General features: G+C 33.2%; 1 protein-coding gene across 4 annotated transcripts in view; it reads right to left on the bottom strand.

Annotated features, from left to right (window-relative positions):
- The window catches only part of FAM172A (family with sequence similarity 172 member A), a 428,631-nt gene that overhangs the window by 313,418 nt on the left and 98,035 nt on the right, over positions 1–17,178 (bottom strand). For 3 of the 4 annotated variants that reach the window (XM_032625778.1, XM_032625777.1, XM_032625779.1), the window contains 2 exons: positions 12,290–12,355; positions 7,013–7,204 (listed from right to left, as the gene is read on the bottom strand). In XM_032625778.1, coding sequence (XP_032481669.1) covers positions 7,013–7,204; positions 12,290–12,355 — 258 coding nt within the window. The remainder of the gene's footprint in view (positions 1–7,012; positions 7,205–12,289; positions 12,356–17,178) is intronic. The other variant, XM_032625780.1, reaches the window with a different exon arrangement.

Below are 17,178 nucleotides of genomic sequence, written 5' to 3'. Positions count from 1 at the left end.
CTTTGACGAATATTGCTATGTAAGGACGTCATCTCCTGAGGTTTACAAAGCATTTTGTTATATAGAAAATTACTTTAATGTTATTTGTTTTAAAAAGATATGAGTTGCAGACTTCCCTGGTGGTGCAGTGGTTGAGAATCCGCCTGCCAATGCAGGGGACACAGGTTTGAGCCCTAGTCCGGGAAGATCCCACATGCCGCGGAGCAACTAAGCCTGTGTACCACAACTACTGAGCCTGCGCTCTAGAGCCTGCAGACCACAACTACTGAGCCCTCGTGCCACAACTACTGAAGCCTGCGCACCTAGAGTCTGTGCTCCACAACAAGAGAAGCCACCGCAATGAGAAGCACGTGCACCGCAACGAAGAGTATCCCCCGCTCGCCGCAACCAGAGGAAGCCCACGCACAGCAACGAAGACCCAATGCAGCCAAAAATTAAAAAAAAAAAAAAAAAAAAAAAGATATGAGTTGTAAAGGGACTACCTATCATTGGAATAACCACATAAAAAACGTAATTAAAATGCTATACTGAATTCTTTTGATTATCTCTACTCCTTCCACAAATCACACTAAAATATTAGTTTTAAAAAATATGGATGGTTTACTTTTCACTGTACACTTTCATATATTATTTGATTCTTGAACCGTGTGAATATATTGCCATTTAAAAATTAAATAAAAATATATTTTATAGTAGGGGCGGTATTAACCCATCAGGACGAAACTAATGGGAAGACAGTAAGCTGATGGAATTTGTTTGGTATTACAGAGGAAATTCTAACTTAAGCCTCTGGAGATAAATAATAACTAGAAGCAAGCCAACCTGCCCACAGAATTTCAGAGAAACTCAAAATTCGGGGTGCCAGTTTTCTTGGAAAGTAGAGGTAGGGCTTGAGTCTAAAAACAGAGGCAGTAGTTGTAAGTTCACATAAGATGCAGTTACCCATCCCCCCGAAGCCAAACAAACCAAAAAAACAAAACCTGAAAACCAAAACACAGGTCAAAATCTCACATTCCACAGCCAGAGATCAGTGTCAGAGATCAGTGGTTTTTCCATTAGAGAAATTTATCCAGAGAAGACTAGAAGGACATCAGATCAGGAAAGGGGAAGAGAGAGACACAGAGCTCAAATCAGGTGCACTGTGCAGAAGTCTGCAAAATGAATAAAGAGAGAGCTCCATAACAAAATATGATGAAAGAACTTTAAAAATTCTACAGGGCTAAAAGAAAAAGTAGGTAACCTCCCAGAAACTAGAGCAAAAATAGATGGAAAATAAGAGAAAGTATAGTCAATTAGATAAGACAATTAGAGGCTCAGTCCAGAACTCCAAAACCAAATGAAAATTCCAGAAAAAGAGAAGATTAAAATTATCAAGAAACAACACAACAAAATATTCTCAGAATTGAGAATCATGAATGTGCAGTACAGAATGAAAGGAATCACCACATCTCTAACACAATGAATCAAAAAGACCCACACCAAGAAACCTTCTCAAAAGCAGTATGATTCAATTTCTTAAAACCAGGGAGAAGGAAAAGAAGCTTCCGTGGAGGGAAACAAAAGGATTCAAGATCAGAATGGTACTGGACTTCTCAATTAAAACACTGCAAGTAAAACAACAATGAAACAAAACCTTCAAATTTCAGAATGAAAATGATATTCAGATTGGAATTCTATGACTAGATGAATTATGAAAATAAAGTGAGCAAGTAATATAAAGGTATTTTTCATAAATACTAGGTTTCAAAAATTGATCTCGTATTCCCTCTTTGATGATTCCAACAAAATGAGAGCATATATCCAAAAAGCTACGGTCATTGGATCAAGGAAACAGGAGGTCAAACACCAGAGAGAATCTAAGTGGAGTCCCAGGAAGAGAGACAGGGAGGCAGGCTTAGAAAGTGACCAGTCAAGATTGGGACAGAAGTTCACAGAGTTTCAAAAGAGAGCTCTCCAGAAGAACATACCATAAGATTATCTGATAAATTTAACCATGTAAAAAATTAGAAAGGCCAATCAGAATTAACAACAATTACAAAGAAAATAGAAAACAGTTAGGAAATTATTAATTCTATGAAAATAAACTTGTAGCAGAAATGAGTAGCAACCACAGTACCTACTTGGTTCAGTCATAAGCAATATTAAAGTAGTAGTAATACTGTAAAGCTTGATTGCTGAATTAATCCAAAAACTGTGGGAATGGGAAAGAGATTCTTACGTGCCATAAAAGAAAGTGACTGATAAATCAAGAGACAGCACTATAATTAAAAAATGTTGATATAGAGAATATAATTAAAACCAAAAAGTATTGAGAGTTATTACATCTAGGGAACAGAACTAACAGCTGAGGAAGGATTAGGAAAGGATAACCTTTATTTTGATGTATGTCATTTGTTTTTACTTGATTTTTAAGATTATATGCTTGTATCCTCTGATGTTCTACAGTTTTATTTTAATAAGTTTTAAGTGTAGATTTATCTGTCTTGCTCAAGATATGCCATGCTTCTTCTACAAAGATTTGTGTCTTTATTCTCATAAACACTCTACCACTAATATATTACTTTTTCTCCCATTCTTTTCTATTGCTTTTCTGAAACATCTATTAGAGGATTATTAGATCTTATTCTATTCTCCATGACTTTTTATCTATCATAATTTTTTTCTCAGGTTTTCTCTGCTATATTCTATATACTGTATTCCCCAATTCTAACTTTTAATTTACTAACTCTCTTCAACGATGCCTGATAGTTTTGTTTGACTTGACTTTTCTTTGTAATGAATCATTTCCTCAAATAATTTTTAGTTTCTGACTACAAATTCTTCTTCATTAGGGATTTACCCTGAATTGTAAAGTGTTGCTGTTGGCACTTTTATGTTTGTTTCCACTTGGTAACCCAGAAGTTTCATCAGTCCAAAGTCCATTTTTACATGAATTTACACTGCTTGAGATTCCCACACTAAATAAGTTGTCTCAATTCAAACTGCAAATCTAAATCCACCTTTGGGTTAGGATCTGTGGCTTCTATATCTCAGGGGAGGCTGTTTATTTACCCCACCTGGCACCTCTGGCAAACTGACTTTTGCACCTCTAAAAACTAAAAAGGCAGAAGCTTCCAGGGTCTTAGTTTTAGATCCTGCCTCTCAGGCTCAAAGCTGTGCTGTGGACCCCTTGGGGCCTAGGTCTTATATCTCGTCAAATATCACCTTTAGGCTGCCACACCCTCCAGGGATTTACCACTGGGGTTTTAAGTTCTTTCTTGTAGTCAGGAATTTAAAGATTCTTTTTCTATCGAACATAACTAGGTCTTTAATATTTTTGTTGTTGCTATGTTTTATTCCATGATTTTTATGGGTGTTTAGTGGGAGGGACAAGTGACTGTTAATTAACTCAGTCCACCATGTTATAGAACCCAAACTGTATACATTACATTGATAAAAATAGCATTAATTTAAAAAACTTAGATATAACAGTATGAAAATTATATGCAAAGTAAGTAATTACGGAAATAGTAGATTCTTCTGAATAATCCAGCTATGAGAAATTAGAAAACAACGTAGACTTAGTCAAGTTATCGGAATTCTCAAAAACTTATTAAAATTAAAAAAATTTAAGTCATGTTGGATATGAATCACTTGTACTTTGAGAGTACTCTTTATAATTTAAACTTTTACTTCACTGATTTTATTATAAAACATTTTCTAGAACTTCTCATCCTCTGTCACACTAAATATAATTGCCATCAAGTCCCACCTTATGTATTACACCTAAAGCCTGAAAAGTATATATAAATTCTCAACCAATCCAAAAAGTATTACCTACGCCAATGGTTCTAGTGTGGTGCCCAATGAGCAGTACTGGCATCACCTGAGATATTCTCAGATATGTAAATTCTCAGGCCCCAACGAGACCTTCTGAATTAAAACCTGGGATCTGAACAGGGCAATCTGTTTCAAGAAGCCCTCCACGTGATTCTGATGCATGGTAAAAATTTGACTTCATGGACCAGGGGCTTCCAAACTGCTCCCCATGAAACTTTTTGACGGTATATACATCTCAATCAGTCAAAGCCTGGATAGGGAGAGATCGGTGACATGTCTACGGTGCGAAATTTAAGGAGGCACTCACTCTCACGGTCCTACAAGGACTGCACATCATGAGAGTGACTGACCCCTTAAATTTTGTACCCCTGTACCACCCCTGCAATTAGTAATGAAATGAATTGTCACCTATTTTCCTTGCCCTTTTTATGGAGATCAACTAAAATGCCTGAAAAGATCAAAGAAGAAATAAGTATGAGAAAATCTCAAACTGCTCAGTCAGACACTGAATAATTAGTACTTAGCTATATGATATACTGTTTCTTACTCCAATTAATATATTATGCAATTAAGATTGTTAAGCACTGAAAATATTAGCTATGGCCTCCTGAGAAGCACTGTGGGCATTTATCTGATATGTACTATTTCTCCAACAAGAAATCTTAATACATTTTTAATAATAAAGTTCTTAAGTAAACTGTAAGGATTAGAGTATCTGTCGTTTTTAAACTGTCATCTATGGAGCCCCAGGGTCAGGGAATAAATCTCAGGTGCTGTTGTGAGAAAGGTTCCAATCTTCACTTCAGCTTCAACCAAAGTGGCTCCACAGATTCAAACACAAGTTTTGTTTTTTTTACAAAACAGTCCAGTAGAGGCAGGGTTCTAGTGTTGGAAAAAAGTTTTAACCTTACCATGATATGACTCCTATTTTAGGACCTTTAATGTTATACTAAAAATCTGCAAGGAATATAGCATAAATATTATTAACAACACTGAGTAGAGATAATCTTGTCTGGCCTGAAAAATATCAGAATTTACTGCAGTTGTGGTATGAAAATGGACAGACCATGGAAAACAGAGTAGTGGCTCCCAGCCCTTTGTAAACTATGGAAACATTTCTTTAAATACAAGTTTAGAAAAAAGTCCAGAAAATAAAAACATGTAGGAGTAATCTGATTAAAAAGAATGAGACAACTTCTTTTTCCTTGTTAGTCTTCCTCTTCCTGCTTCCTAAAATACCATCCTTTCCCCCACCTGTCTCCGCACCCTCCAGCCGCACACAAACACAGAGCAGCGCTTGAAGAATTACCAGAGAAACACCATGAAAAAGTAAAGTCAAAGTAATAAAATCACTTTATCTGAATTAAAAAGATATCCATTTTTAAATGTTCACCATGTAGAAAGTTACCAGAATAAACTTCATAAAATTGAGAATAAAGTATATAAACTAAACTTTTCAAAGTACACAGCATACACTAAATACTAAAGAACTTAGAAATCAGCTGCTTTATTTCAAGGAACCCTGGCTGCTCTGACTGAGGAAAGCACAAAAATGGCAAGGCAATGAAATGCTGTTATCCCCCACTATTCCTACTTAAAAGGACAAAATGACTGACGATTCTAATGTTACTGATAAACCTCCTCCCTCTTGTTTAGGATCTCAACAGATAGTTTGTTCAAAGGTATTTGGGATGGCTTTCCCTATACTCTATAGCCCTATACTTCCCTATACTTCAAAAAACCCTATACAACAATAAAATATTCTAGAATGGGAAAGGCTTAGTTGATCTAGTAGCACAGACAATATAATTTACATAAAGTATCTCACCAAGCACGTGTTTGTACAAACATCTGATTTTCTTTACTAAATTGTATGTTCAAATATTCACCAAATTGTGATCACATTTCACATGTAAAGTTCTTAAAATACATCAACAGCATCTGTTCTAACCACTAACTAATGTGCCAGAGAGTAAGTTCATTTCACTATTCATAACCTGAAATATGAAACAGTTTAAATAAATTTATTTTAGTTACTTAAATTCTACCAAAAAACACACTATCGAAGTTTGCAACGAATCAAAAGTAATGTCTTTGTGTTCTTTGCACATCCATGAAGACTGAAAAAAAAATACACAATTCACCTATGAAATTCTACTTGCAGCATTTTAAGGGCCTCAAAATCCATTAACAAAATATTCTTTAGGAGCTGGGCTGAGCTTTACTCTTATCATTTCAGAGTTAAAGTAGGAAACATATCTTTGACCTTTGCAATCATAAGTGTATCAAATAATATCTTTCCACTTTTAATTACAAAAATGTAGCTCTTATAAAGCATACGTGATAACTTTCCGTTATTATATTAACCTTTTATAAGTAAAGATGTCACTTTACCTTTATTTTTCTGAAGAAAATCTCTGCTTATATGTGAAAGAAAACCAACTTTGCAAAATTTAACTATTCATTGCAGAACTTAAGAATAAGACAGTAAAACAAGTCGCCAAATATTAAGATGTAACAAAGCTAGGTCAGAAAAAGAAATTTCACCACTACAGGAAAGAAAACCTTGAACACAATTTTAAAACACCAATTTCTAAAAAGTTGAAATTCAAGTAAGAAGAAAGTAATTCAGTAAATACTGTAATTCACCATTTTGTATGTCTTTGTCTTATTCATAAAGCGTTACATTTGTGGGCTCTAAAGAGTTGTTTTTTGTTTTTATTTTTTAATGACAAAAAAACACTGAGTTTTTCCAACTCTTTTTTTTTTTAAGAATAAGATATTAATTTAAAGGTAGCAGAATTCCTTTAGTCTCTAACTTCACTAAATCAGGTAGGCAGAGATTTACAAAAGCAGTCATGATTTTTTTCAGAAGTATTTTCAATAATATTCATAAGTATTTGATAATTTAACTGGCATTTCATGTAATAAGAAATGAAAAAATTTAGAACTGAAAATACTCATTTCAAAGATTTTATCTAAACCTTTGTATACTTAAGATGCGTTTTTGCTCTTGTTGTAAAGGCAAAATAATACAGAATAATCTTTCACTACAAATAAAATAAATAAGAACAATTTAAAGATAAGACTATGTTTAGGAAAGACTTTTAAAAAGACATGATAAAATAATTTATAACACATACTAAAACAGAGCTATAAAATGCCAAAAAAAAATAAAGGAAATTGCACTTACATCCATAGCTCTCTTAATAAAAGGTATCTGTGTGCCACTGTCCAGATCTTCATTTATAATAAGCCTTCTAGCCCACTGACCTGCCCTCACAACACCACTACCATGAATTAAAACCATCAGTTTCTGTGGATTTGTCAAAGCATCCTCACTCATAAAGATAAAACTCTTTGGTTCACTCTCAGTGGCATCTACCTGTAATTAAAAAAAATTAAATAATAAATAAATGTTTTCTGATCAGGTTTAGACACAAATGAGAAAACAACTAATGGTTACTATAAATTATAGAATGACTATTACAGAATTATAGAAGTAAAAAAACTTTAAAATAAAATTTTCATTAGAGATTGATAATTATATATAAGGTAGAGGAGCAAAAAAAGACATGATAGTAATTTAAACATATAAAAATATGAAAAAAGAATACTGGAAATATGCCTTTCTCCATTATTATTGTATATTTAATATTATATTATCATTATAAATAAGAATAACTAATTTTTAAGTGCTTCCTATGATCTAGGTACTATGCTAAATGTTTAAAAAATATTATTTCTGTTAAGGTCACACTATTATTATATTCACTTATAGATGAAGAAGTTGAAGCCTAGAGAGTTTAAATAACTCGCCCAAGGTCACACAGCTATTAAGCCTATAAGTTATAATAGAAATATGCTGCACCTAAAATAAAAACCAGAAAAACCCAGCTGGAGAATACACATATTGGAAAACCATATATTAGCAAGGAAAACTACTAATCTTTTAACAACAGTAGGAGGGGGAACTATTTAAAAATTCAAACACCAACTGTTCTGTGTAAATGGACTTGGAAATTTCATTCAGAGTATGAACACAGGATTATATAACAATTATTTTATGAAGGAATATTATTTGTATACTTTGATAACCTTATTTTATGTACTAGTTATTTATGGTATGAAAAGTGAATATTCTTAGTCATTTTGATTACACTTAATAGTTAGGTTTATACTAGATGATGTATGATTTAGATTTGAAAGATTCAAAAGACTTTTAGAAAGGGATAACTTCCCAACCTCTTATTACATATGCCACGGCATGCACTGAGTGGTATTCCACATCAGCAGTGGCAAGTAACTAGGAATGGCAGCCTTTGTGCAACCAGGTCAGAGCCAAGTTAAAATCTTGACAGCTGGTAATAAACACCTCCTCAAATAGAGAAAGTCAATCCACATGCTGGGTAATGCAATAGCACTTCACTTCATCAACAATATAGATTCATAAAATTACCAAAATAAGAAAGAAAGAAACTCAATACCAAAAAATGCCTTGGATTCCAAATGTTCCCAGTCACTACTCCTGGGACACACAAAAAAATTTAAATTTCCCTGTTTCTAAAACAATCAGATTGGTGTCAGTAATGGATGCTTAGCCAGTTGTGTAAACAGAGCACAAAAGGTAATTATTTCAGCAAGAAGAGCACGGCCACAGGGCTTAAGAAAAAAATACCACCTTCTCAGTGAAGCCTTCTCTGACCACCCCATTTAAACACTTCCCCAAGAATTCCCTAGTCCCATTCTGCTTTATGTTCCTCCATAGCACATAACACAATCTAATATGCTTTTAATAATATTCTATTATTTACCATCTGCTCCCTCCACTAGAATGTAAGTCCAGGAAGGCATAGACCTTTGTTTGTCTCCAGCTACATTCCCAATGCCTAGAAGAAAGGCTGGCACATTGTAGGCACTCATTTATATAAGAATGAATGAACTTTTGGAATAAAGAATCTTATCAAGCATCACTAGTGAATTCCTTTAGATAAAAGGCATTTAACTAAATAATGCATCCTCTTAACTGCTTACAATACTTGCCTGGTTCAGAAAGCACAAATGGAAGATTAAATGAATGCATGACTACAAAGAATTTTAAAAGAACTACACAATGCTTAGAATTAAAATGGCATATCATATCTGTAGTAATTAAATATGCAGTAAGAGAAGTATGAAGTATAACACTACCACATTAGCTTCACTTGCATGTGACGTCTAGAATAAACAAATTACTATGATGACAATGGATATGACTGAAGTCACAGAGGAAGAAAAGTGGATGGGAGACAGACGAAAGCCAACTCTGAGAAAAAAAACTCCCTTTTACCTAGGAACATTATATGAAAGCAGATGAATCATTCAGTTAAAATGGCTTAAAAAAAGAAAATGGTGATAAGGACAAAAGAAAAAATTAAAAAGCAAAGCTGTCAGTGAAAAATAAAAAAGAGGCTACAGAGGTTTCCAGTCATTCATTTACCAAAAAGTATGTCTAAATATGCACAAATAAAAGAGCCTCTTAAAGTCAGTGAGGCCTTAATGGAATCTGGAATGTATGGAAATGGACATCTGTTTATCTTAATGAAAAAACCCCTAGCTATAGACTTTCCAGCAGGTGCTGATCACTGTTTCTTTTTTCCATCATACTAAGTCCCCTGTTACCAAGCACCTGAGTCAATTTTTTAAGCAATGGAATGTTGGCACTTTAAATTCCACAGTAATCACTTTAAAACTGGAAAAGTACTTATTTTCTGAAGATAAACATGTGTTTTTTTATATCATACCACTGTTCAAGAATTTTTTAAGGGGCTACAAGTCAAGGTAGCCATGAACAAATGAATAAATGTTCTACTTGAACATCCAGATATGCTGACTTTGAAAATATCAGAATGTCAGAGTATTTAAGGAAAAAAAATGAAAATGAACAATGTAATGGTATTAATGATCAAGGAATAAGAACAGTATTTAAGCTGGTCATTGACATATTCATCTCAATATAATGCAGAACTGTGAGTCTGCAGCTGGTGGCTATAATTTACTCTGTGTAAACTTAGTGCTAATTTAAAATAGAAAAATATCTATATGAATAAAATAATTTTTCCTTCATTAACTTAAGTTTTGAAATGGTTGTTCCAAGGCCATTTATCTTCAAACAATGGTAATTTACTAAGATGAGCTTTCATTAAGGAATACACATAAAGGTCATTCCAGTGTACCACCTCAGGTTAGAGACAAATCAACCTCAAAGGCCAATTGGTCAGTGAGACTGCACCAAACAATTTTTAGCAATTAACAATTCACTTTGGGATACTTATGAAAATCACTAATTTTGATATTTATTTAAATATGATTGAATAAATTGAATGCAAATCTGTAGTCAAGCTAAATTCACGTATCCAGTATTCTACACAAGTGTGAGATACTAAAATGGAGAATATTTTGTACCTATTTATGTGAGGTGGAAAGTAAACATGAGACATGATCATGATCTGTCAAATCATGGACTTCCACAAAGTGCTGTCATTTAAAAAAAAAAAGTTTTTCTTTCCTTGTTAAATATTTCAACTGTAACACTAAAACTTAGTTTATCATCAGGAAAAAAAGTTTGGTGGTATTCCTGTAGTAAAAAAAAATGACTTTGAACAACAACAAAAAAAACCCACTCTCACTGCTAGCTTTGGGATTTAAGAGAACTCAGGAGAAAACTAATACTTAGGGAAGAAAAATTCACAACTATATAAAATATGTGATGGTAATCTAAGGAGAGATAAACTTCCTAAAATAAAAATTTTCTTGTTTAATGTTTATAAAATTAGGGAATCTTTACTAACCAAAAATGGACATGAAGGTTGTTATAGGTCTCATATAATGTAAAGCTCCCTCTGTATAACTTTATAGTCTAAATTTAAAAAAGAGGAAAATAATTGAAGTCCTTCTAAATCTAATCTCAGGCTTTCTATAAAGAAAATTAATGAAAGGCAATCATATAACATGAGAGATATGGCCAATTATCTTGTAATTTGTTCTAGAAATCTAGGGAATTAAAGTGAGTTTAAAGGTTCCATGGAACTAGAAGTATTACAGAGTTAAAGGACTCAATATTAATTGTGCTGTAACAATGAATTAACCTAAGGCTCTTTAAATATCATTCTTCAGAAACTTCGAAAGAAATAGAATTAACAAGAAAAGAAGACTGGACAAAGTGACAAAATTCTACCTTAACTTTCCAGAAGACAAAATTCAATATATAGTTTTAATAGAGTAAGACACTAGACCTAAAGTCAAAACTAAAAGAGATTTGAATCCAAAAAAGACTTTTATATTCACTCCCCAAAAGATACTAAAATCTTGGTTTTCACATAATTCAAAAGGAAGGAAAGGTTTCAAAAAAACAAGGGTTGGTCTAGTCATTACGTGGAATAATATTGAATATTTTATTCACTGCTATGTCACTAGCACTTGGAACAGTACCTGGTACCCTAAAATAAATATTTGTTGAATGAATGAATAAATGATTAACAATGTGACCTAGTACTTGAGATTGCCTATAGAAAATTAAATATAAAATAGATTTCTTTTTAAAAAAAATCAACTTATGGAATTAATTTGGGAGGATGGATAGCATTAAAAAATCCTCAAACCCTCCAATTCATAGTAGAATAACACTGCCCAAAGAACTTTAAAATTTCATGCAAAATTTCATGTAAACAAAATTATCAATATTCAAAGTTTTGTGCCTTAAATAAATTACTTTCATGAAGTCTTGGAGATTCATATAGATTGTAAAATCAGAGAGTTGTCAGGGACCTTAAAGATCATCTAGTCTACCATCAATACACACATAAGGTTACTATTTCTTCATTTAAACCCTTAATATTTCATGTTTCCATTAAAAACAAAGAAGTTCCTTTGAGAAGCTGAATCACAGAACAAATTTCAAACTTTTTCACTCTAAAATGGCAAAATGTGCAAAACTTCAAAAAAGTGTTCTACCAAAAAAGAGATGAGTAGTGTTATGAAACACGAAGCACTAGGAGTGAATCTGGGGATGTGCAGAGGAAATAACAGAGAAATAAAACATATAATTAAAAAAAAATCAAGAAATAATTAAAGCAATGGTGAATGTCTAATGCAAGAAAAGGAATACTGGTTTACTTCAAATAAATACGTAAAAATAAATTATAGCAATGAAATGAGAAAAGGTAGAGGAAAGGGTAGTCCTTTTGTGTCATCATTTTCAAAAAAGACTGGAAATCAGTTTTTCTTTACAGTGAAGAGTATTACTTTTTAAGAACTATTGTGCACAATGAGGTGAGATATAATGACAGGAATTTAATATTATCTTTATCAATATCAAAACACTAGGATCTTAACATTTAAACTTATCACAGTTAACCTAAAACAAAAGTTTTCTTCTGAATTGAAAACTATTTTATTTGGAACTATAAATATTTTTAAAAATTGGACTTACTGGAATAGATATTTTTTTCAAATTACAGTCCTTTTCCAGGAGCTCGTATACATACTTCGTGATGATCTAAGTAGGAAAGAAATAACATATTAAGATGCAATGTTGTCCATTATCAAAATTCACATAAATTATTAAAATTTATTGCTCTGAATATCTATCTTGCAATATTTTCATATTAAATTAAGAGGCTCTTGGGCTTCCCTGGTGGCGCAGTGGTTGAGAGTTTGCCTGCTAATGCAGGGGACACGGGTTTGAGCCCTGGTCTGGGAAGATCCCACATGCCGCGGAGCAACTGGGCCCGTGAGCCACAACTACTGAGCCTGCGTGTCTGGAGCCTGTGCTCCGCAACAAGAGAGGCCCCAATAGTGAGAGGCCCGCGCACCGCGATGAAGAGTGGCCCCCACTTGCCACAACCAGAGAAAGCCCTCACACAGAAACGAAGACCCAACACAGTCCAAAATAAATAAATAAACTTAAAAATAAATTTAAAAAAATTTAAATTAAGAGGCTCTTTACTGGTTTGCTTCCTGCTGCTGTGTACTGAATAACTATGGACCTTAATACTAAGGATTCAAAATAGTTAATATAAACACAAAAATACACAAGGACTTTCTATTTTACAAAGCAATACTCTGTAAGCATATTTTCCTTTTTTTTCAGTATTTCTAGAATTCTCTTTTCCCTATAATTTCCCTATAGGTATTATATCTAATATAGTACTATCATGACTCTGCTGAATCCTAACACTTCTTTTGTATTCCATGAATCAAAGAGGGAAAAGTCAGAGGTATTCCAAACAGAAAAGGAAAACTGATCCAGCAAAGCGAGGCACCAGTTAGTACTACCGGTTATATTAGGCAGAAACATGGCTCCCCAAAGATGTCTACATCCTAACTCCTGTTAACCTGTTAATATGTTATGTTACATGGTAAAAGGGACTTGGCAGATATGATTAAGGTTAAGAACCCAAGATGGGGATGCTACCCTGGATTATCTGAGTGGGTCCAACTTAACCATATAAATACTTATAAGTAAAACATTACAGAACAGTATGTCAGAAAGATGCAAAGTGAAAAGGCCTCGACAGGCCATTGCTGGTTTTGAAGATGGAGGAAGCAGACAACGAGCCAGGAAATGTGGTGGCCTTTAAAAGGTGGCATAATCCTCAGTTTATAGCCAGTAAGAAAACAAGACCTAGGTGCTATACTTGCAAGGAACTGAATTCTGCCAACAACTCAAAGAAGCAGTAAATGGATTCTCCCCCTAAAGACTCCAGAAAGGAACAGCCTGTCCAACACCTTGATTTTAGTCTGGTGGCACTCATACTGAACTGCTGACCTCAAGAATTGTAGGATAATATATTTGTGTTGTTTTAAGCCACTAAATTTACGGTAATTTGTTACAGCAGCAACAGAAAACTAATACACTATTTCTATTAAAGAAAGCAAAGCAAGTGAAGACAGAGACGTCTGGAGTAAAAGTGATGATTTAATAGGCTTTAATGGTCATTTTAAGGAGTGTTTCAAAAATATCTTGAATCATCTATGCACAGTATCTCAGAGAATAATTTTAGCAGCAACATAATTAAAAGTCAAATCTTAATATGAAACAAGATCAGATAATTTTTTTTTTAGAAAAATTAAGATCACTTTGGTGCTGTCTTCTGTCATCTGAAATAAGATTCTCTATCTTGCTTTCTCTAAGAAGTACAAAATCCCTCCTTCTCTGTATACATATTCATTCATTTTAGAAACAGTATATTAGATGTATGCTAGAACAGCTTTATATTGTCTGGTAATAGTAATTTTAAAAGCTACAACACTAAACTAGAACTAGGTGATAATCTACTAGTTATTAATTGAATAGTATTCCTATATTTTATGTAGAATTTTAAATTATGTTCATTATACCTTCACCAGAAAGTAGCAGTACTATAAACCTGAAAGAGTAAATATATGTATGAGTCTAAAAATATACATGAAGTTATAAATGGGTTACCACTTCAAGAGAAATGGTTTAACTAAATGAGTGGGTTATCATTTCTAAAAATTTCCTTCTATGAAATCATAAAATATCCTTACATTTAAAGAAACAATAAAACCAATCAAACTTAAACTCAAATGAATTCTACTACCATGCAAAATACTTACAAGACATAACTTGAGAATTAAAAAATTATTTTGTCAGGTTATACCTTATATCAATACGAAATACATATTGCAGTTAATTCTCAATTTCATACTGCAATATAATACAAAACAATTCAAACATTGCTTACATTTGACTTTGAAAAACATTATAGAGCAAGTATCTGTTCTAATAAAGCCATACATCGAATAGAGTTGGAAAGACACTAGCTAACTTGCCCAATTTCCCTTGCTCTCAAAGTCCTGACTGCAGAAGAAAAGCAACCATAAACTAAACCATCTAACTTGTAGGCAGTTTTCTCTGCTGGAATGTTCTCCTCCACCTTAGTCATCTGCCAAGAGTCATCCTCCATCCACCCTAGTCATCCTCCAAGTCATCCTCCAAGAGAGTCATCCTCCAAGAAAGAAAAAAAAATTACTACACCTGATAATTTCTCTGGATTCCTTTTGATTCCTAAGAAGTAGCCATATAGCTAAAATTAAATGAATCCACAATGGAAGACATAGGGAAGTATTTTTGAGATTATATATTCATGAAATAGATCCCTTGGCTAACAACAAAATAATGCCCTCTACGAGCTGGAGTCAAACTAGACTTTTTCTAGCTCAGGATTTCTCTACCTAGGAATTAAAGAAAATGTTAACAGAAAGAGCAGGGGCGATCAAAGAAATTGACAGTGGGAAGAAGGAAAATGAAGTCTGATAAAAATTAATTCTCAATGGAGTACTTCCAACAGAAGGGGTATACTCACCCTGCAATAAATTTAATTGACATTTATTGAGCAGTTGCTATGTGCTTATCATGTACCTCATGCATTTCTGCATTATATCTGGTCATTAATTAAATAAGAAGCTAACAATGACACCCTTTATTCCTGCAAAAGAACTGAAATTATTCTGGCAGATTATAATTTAAGGAAGTGGGTAGTGAAACTAAGAAGCTTCCCAGAAGGTACTTTAGACCTTTTTGCAACTGGATTTGAGAAATAAAATGGGATATATAACAAGAAATATGACTGAAGAAATGAAAGAAAATTAACATAAATATTTTAATTAAATAAAAATACAAAGTTAACTTTACTATTAGATGCCAAGCTTCTGTTCTTTCTTACTCTGAAGAAAACCCTCTTGTTAGTAAGAAATTAAGTTTGACCTCATTGATTCACAGCAATAACAATTTTCATTTCTCAACTTTATTAATGGTAAGATAAAAATTTCTGTATTGGGCCCATCACAAGAGTAAGAACTTTAGACCAAGGAACAAAACACCAACATCCATAAATCCTGAGTAACATCCACCTCTAGAGAGGACAACTAAATGCTAAGAGTACCCTGATTTGGAGTATAAGCGTGGATGAACTGAACCAAAAGAAATACTCTCAAAGATTTAAGTATATCTATGACATTTTATGCCCCGTAATCAAAGAAAGTCTCAGAAAACAGACTCAATAGACTACCAACCTGAATTAGTGAAATATGAACTATAAAAGATTTTAAAAGGAACAACTTTTAAAGAGACTTAGGTTAATAAAGGTTAATAAATTGTTACCTAAGATAAATCTAGTTCTAATTGATAGAATAAAATTAAGTGATTTGTAATTAGTACAGTGAAGTGACAGTTTTGTTAGTTTCCCTCTGCCTAAAACAATTATGTATATGATTTCTGTATTAAATAGATACGCAGAACAGATGAAAACAGTTTAGTTTTACCTAAGCAACTCCTTTTAACACTACTCATTTGCTTAGGAAGCTCTGATTTCACAAATAAGCCAAGCAGGGTCAATACAGGCAGTCTGACTTACTAATGTATCACAAATGTAAAAAAATTTGATATTATGAGTTTTTACTATATTAGAAGTTTAATAATAATTCTGGAAACAGACTTTTGCATTTAAAACAGTCTTCGTTAAGATTATCTCAGTTTCACTTCACTTATTGATACAAATAGCACTTTTAAAACTCCATGGCTTTTAAGAAACCAGTCTTACTCATTTCATCTCTAAACAAAGTGCAAGTAGTAGAAGATTTTAGCTCTGAGCAATTACTTGATTTAAAACATGTTTATCCCCAAAGCAGTGTAATTTTTACCTTCAGGGCTGAGCAATTCATGGTTCAACAGAATCATTTAGTATTATATCAGCAAGAACAATGTAGTACTTCTACGAGTACTAAAAGTTAATAAGTAGATGAGATTTACATATTAAATTTAATATTATAGATTTTTTTCCATTTTTAAACAAAACTGGAAAATTTATAATTATTATAGCTTAATAAAAATAGAAAATATTAATGCTCAAACAGTAAATAACCACTTTGCAACATATCTACTTCTAATATTTTTAAAAAACTTTATGCATACAGTTTACTTTCTACTTTAACATGCTCTCATATTTTTATTTTATTTTTTAAAATTTATTTATTTTATTTTTGGCTGCATTGGGTTTTCATTGTTGCTTGCATACTTACTCTAGTTGCGGTGAGTGGGGGTTTCTCTTGTTTCGGAGCACAGGCTTTAGGCACGTGGGCTTCAGTAGCTGTGGCACATGGGCTCAGTAGTTGTGGCTCATGGGCTCTAGAGAGCAGGCTCAGTAGTTGTGGTGCACAGGCTTAGCTGCTCTGCGGCATGTGGGATCTTCCCGGATCACGGCTCAAACCCGTGTCCCCTACGTTGGCAGGCAGATTCTTAACCACTGCTCCACCAGGGAAGCCCGGTCTTATATTTTAGATAAGTATTTTATAAAT

Source organism: Phocoena sinus, chromosome 3 (assembly GCF_008692025.1).
Source record: "Phocoena sinus isolate mPhoSin1 chromosome 3, mPhoSin1.pri, whole genome shotgun sequence".
Classification (NCBI taxonomy): domain Eukaryota; kingdom Metazoa; phylum Chordata; class Mammalia; order Artiodactyla; family Phocoenidae; genus Phocoena; species Phocoena sinus.
Note: the sequence above shows the minus strand (reverse complement) of the source record. Positions and strands in the feature narration are given on the sequence as shown.